The 2,391-nt window shown below is 59.8% G+C and overlaps 1 protein-coding gene across 1 annotated transcript in view; it reads right to left on the reverse strand.

Moving 5' to 3' along the window:
• Positions 1-669: 669 nt before the first annotated feature.
• Positions 670-2,391, reverse strand: part of ADRA1D (adrenoceptor alpha 1D) — a 99,389-nt gene continuing 97,667 nt past the window's right edge. The window contains exon 5 of the mRNA XM_034641607.1: positions 670-1,271. Coding sequence (XP_034497498.1) covers positions 670-1,271 — 602 coding nt within the window. The remainder of the gene's footprint in view (positions 1,272-2,391) is intronic.

Genomic DNA, 2,391 nt, shown 5'->3' on the forward strand with positions numbered 1-2,391 from the left:
AGATCCCGGCAAGAAGTGATGGGCACAGGCACTATGTACAGAGTGTAAACAGTAAGGCCCTTGGGACGTAATGAGGGGCAGGGCCAGGTGATGGGGTATGCATGGAGGAGCCACTGTAGGGGAGAGTGGGTCCATGGGTAAATACGACAGGCTTGTAGGATGGTCATCCAATCTGCCACCATAACTTGGTGGTTGTGGCGGCAGGTCCACGGGGTTCCTCCAGTCGGCCGTAAGGAGAAATTTTGTCCATGGAGAAGCCCTGGTCCCATTGACTTTTTCCCTTGGGGGGGGCATTGGGGACAGCCAGGCAGGGCCTCTGTGCCCTTTCCTCCCCAAGAGAAGGGGCGGGCTTGCCTCGCCACACCTGAGGCTGTCTGTCCAGGGTTCAGGGCATGGATGGGGCAGTGTTTCTCAAACAGAGACCCCCCCGGAACCCGCAGCCCCTTCCTCCAAAAGGAAGAGCTCCAGGCACCTGCGTCCAGGAGGGGGCCGTACCCCCGCCCCAGTTCCTCAGGGAGGCCCCAGAGCAGCCGCTCTGATCAATGTCTGGGTCCCTGAACCGGCCTTGGTCTCTTGAACAAAGCCAGCCTCCCTCACCGCCCTCCTCCCCCCTTCCCCCACCCCCTTTCCTCCTCCCCCCAGCACACTCCCCGGCCTCCATCGGGGTCCTTAAATATCAGTCTCCCGGAGGTTGCCGTAGTCGGCTAATTCGTAGGCCTGGCAGGTGGCGCCCTCGGCCACGTCCTGGGGGACTCCCAGGGACACCGCCTCCACCTCCGCCCGCACGGTGCTGGCGGCCTCCGCGCGCTGCGCGCTCCCGGCGCGGATCTTGTGCGACAGGCTGGAGACCTTGGCACGCAGCTGGGTGGTGGGTCTCCGGAACGGCCCGAGCAGCCTCCACTCGCGGAAGTTGCAGGGCGGCTTCCGACGACCGGCGACAGGCGCCTGCGCCTCGGGCGCGCCGGGGGAGCCGGGGGCCGAGGGCGCGGTGAGGGCCAGCGGGGCTCCAGGAGGCGCGGCGTCGCGGCCGGGAGCAAAGTCGGGGCGCGGGCCGCCGGTCGAGCCCCGCCAGTGGTGGCCGTAGACGCGCCAGAGGGGACGGCGGCGCCGGCGACGCCGGCACTGGCAGCGCAGCAGGCGGAGGAAGGCGCGCTTGAACTCGCGGCTGGAGCAAGGGTAGATGAGCGGGTTCACGCAGCTGTTGAAGTAGCCGAGCCAGAAGATGACCTTGAAGACCCCCTCCGAGGGCTTCAGCTGCGGGAACAGGGAGCCTGCGGGGAGGCAGAGACCCAGGCCCGTTAGACGGACGCTCGGGGAGAGGGAGGCCCCGGGCAGCCCCTGCGCGCAAAGACTTCAACTAGGGGCTGAGTCCTGGACTCGGGGCTCTCAAGGGATCTCTCCCCAGGGGGTCCCTGATCTAATCCGAGGGGTCCATGAACTTGGATGAGGAAAAATCATCTTCCATTTTACTCACATCTCCCTGATCTCGTGCATTTCCCCCAAGTCGAGTGAAGGCAACAAACCCGAATAAAAGGAGAGGAAGCCATACGCAGTCACGGCTCTCGTAGCTCAAAACCGGTGCAAGACTGGCAGTTCCCTACGATCCGCCCTGATGGGAGCAGTTCCTGCCGGATATTTTCCTGTCACGTTCAGTTGGTGCAGATGCTTTGAAATACTGTCTATGCTGCTCAGTATTTGGAAGTGACAGGCATCAGAACGTACCACTAGATCCTTATTCAATGCCTTAACCTAGTCACAGATTTCATTCACAGATAGTTGGGTGTTTTCAATGAAATCGGTTTTATTTGCAATCCGTCGTATTTTAGTTTATGCATTTGAAAGCATAACTCCGAGAAGGGCTCCGCGAGCTTTGCCAGATGCCCAGGGAAGTCTGTAGCATACAAAAGGTAAGCACCTTTGAATTCAGTGTTGACCAAGGCTGGCCCCACGTCAGGCACTGTGCCGGGCTCACGTCACACATGGCCCCATTCCCTGAGTAACTATGTGCATAAACTATCAAGGGAGTGAAGACGGGGTGATGGCAGTGCTCAGCATGTGGGGTGGGGGGCTTCCAGGGATCTCAGAGGATAAACAGGAGCCTGGCAGGATGAGGAGGACAGAGAGTGTTAGGAGTGGAGGGGACAGGTGGGCAAGAGAAGTACAAGTTGGGGACCTGGAAATGCTCTATGGGATATGCCAAGAAAACGTCATTTGGGACAGATGGTGAAGGGCCCGAAATGCTGGAATTTCCACATTTATTTGTGGGTAGTTGGGAGCCACGGATATTTTCAAGCAGGCGAGAGACAGAGCCTCGAATTAAGCCTCAGAAAACACAATGCCCATGGCTGTTGGAATGAAGGTCAGTGGGGCTGTGTCAGTGGAAGTGGTCAG

The sequence above is a fragment of the Ailuropoda melanoleuca genome, chromosome 13 (assembly GCF_002007445.2).
Source record: "Ailuropoda melanoleuca isolate Jingjing chromosome 13, ASM200744v2, whole genome shotgun sequence".
Taxonomy (NCBI): domain Eukaryota; kingdom Metazoa; phylum Chordata; class Mammalia; order Carnivora; family Ursidae; genus Ailuropoda; species Ailuropoda melanoleuca.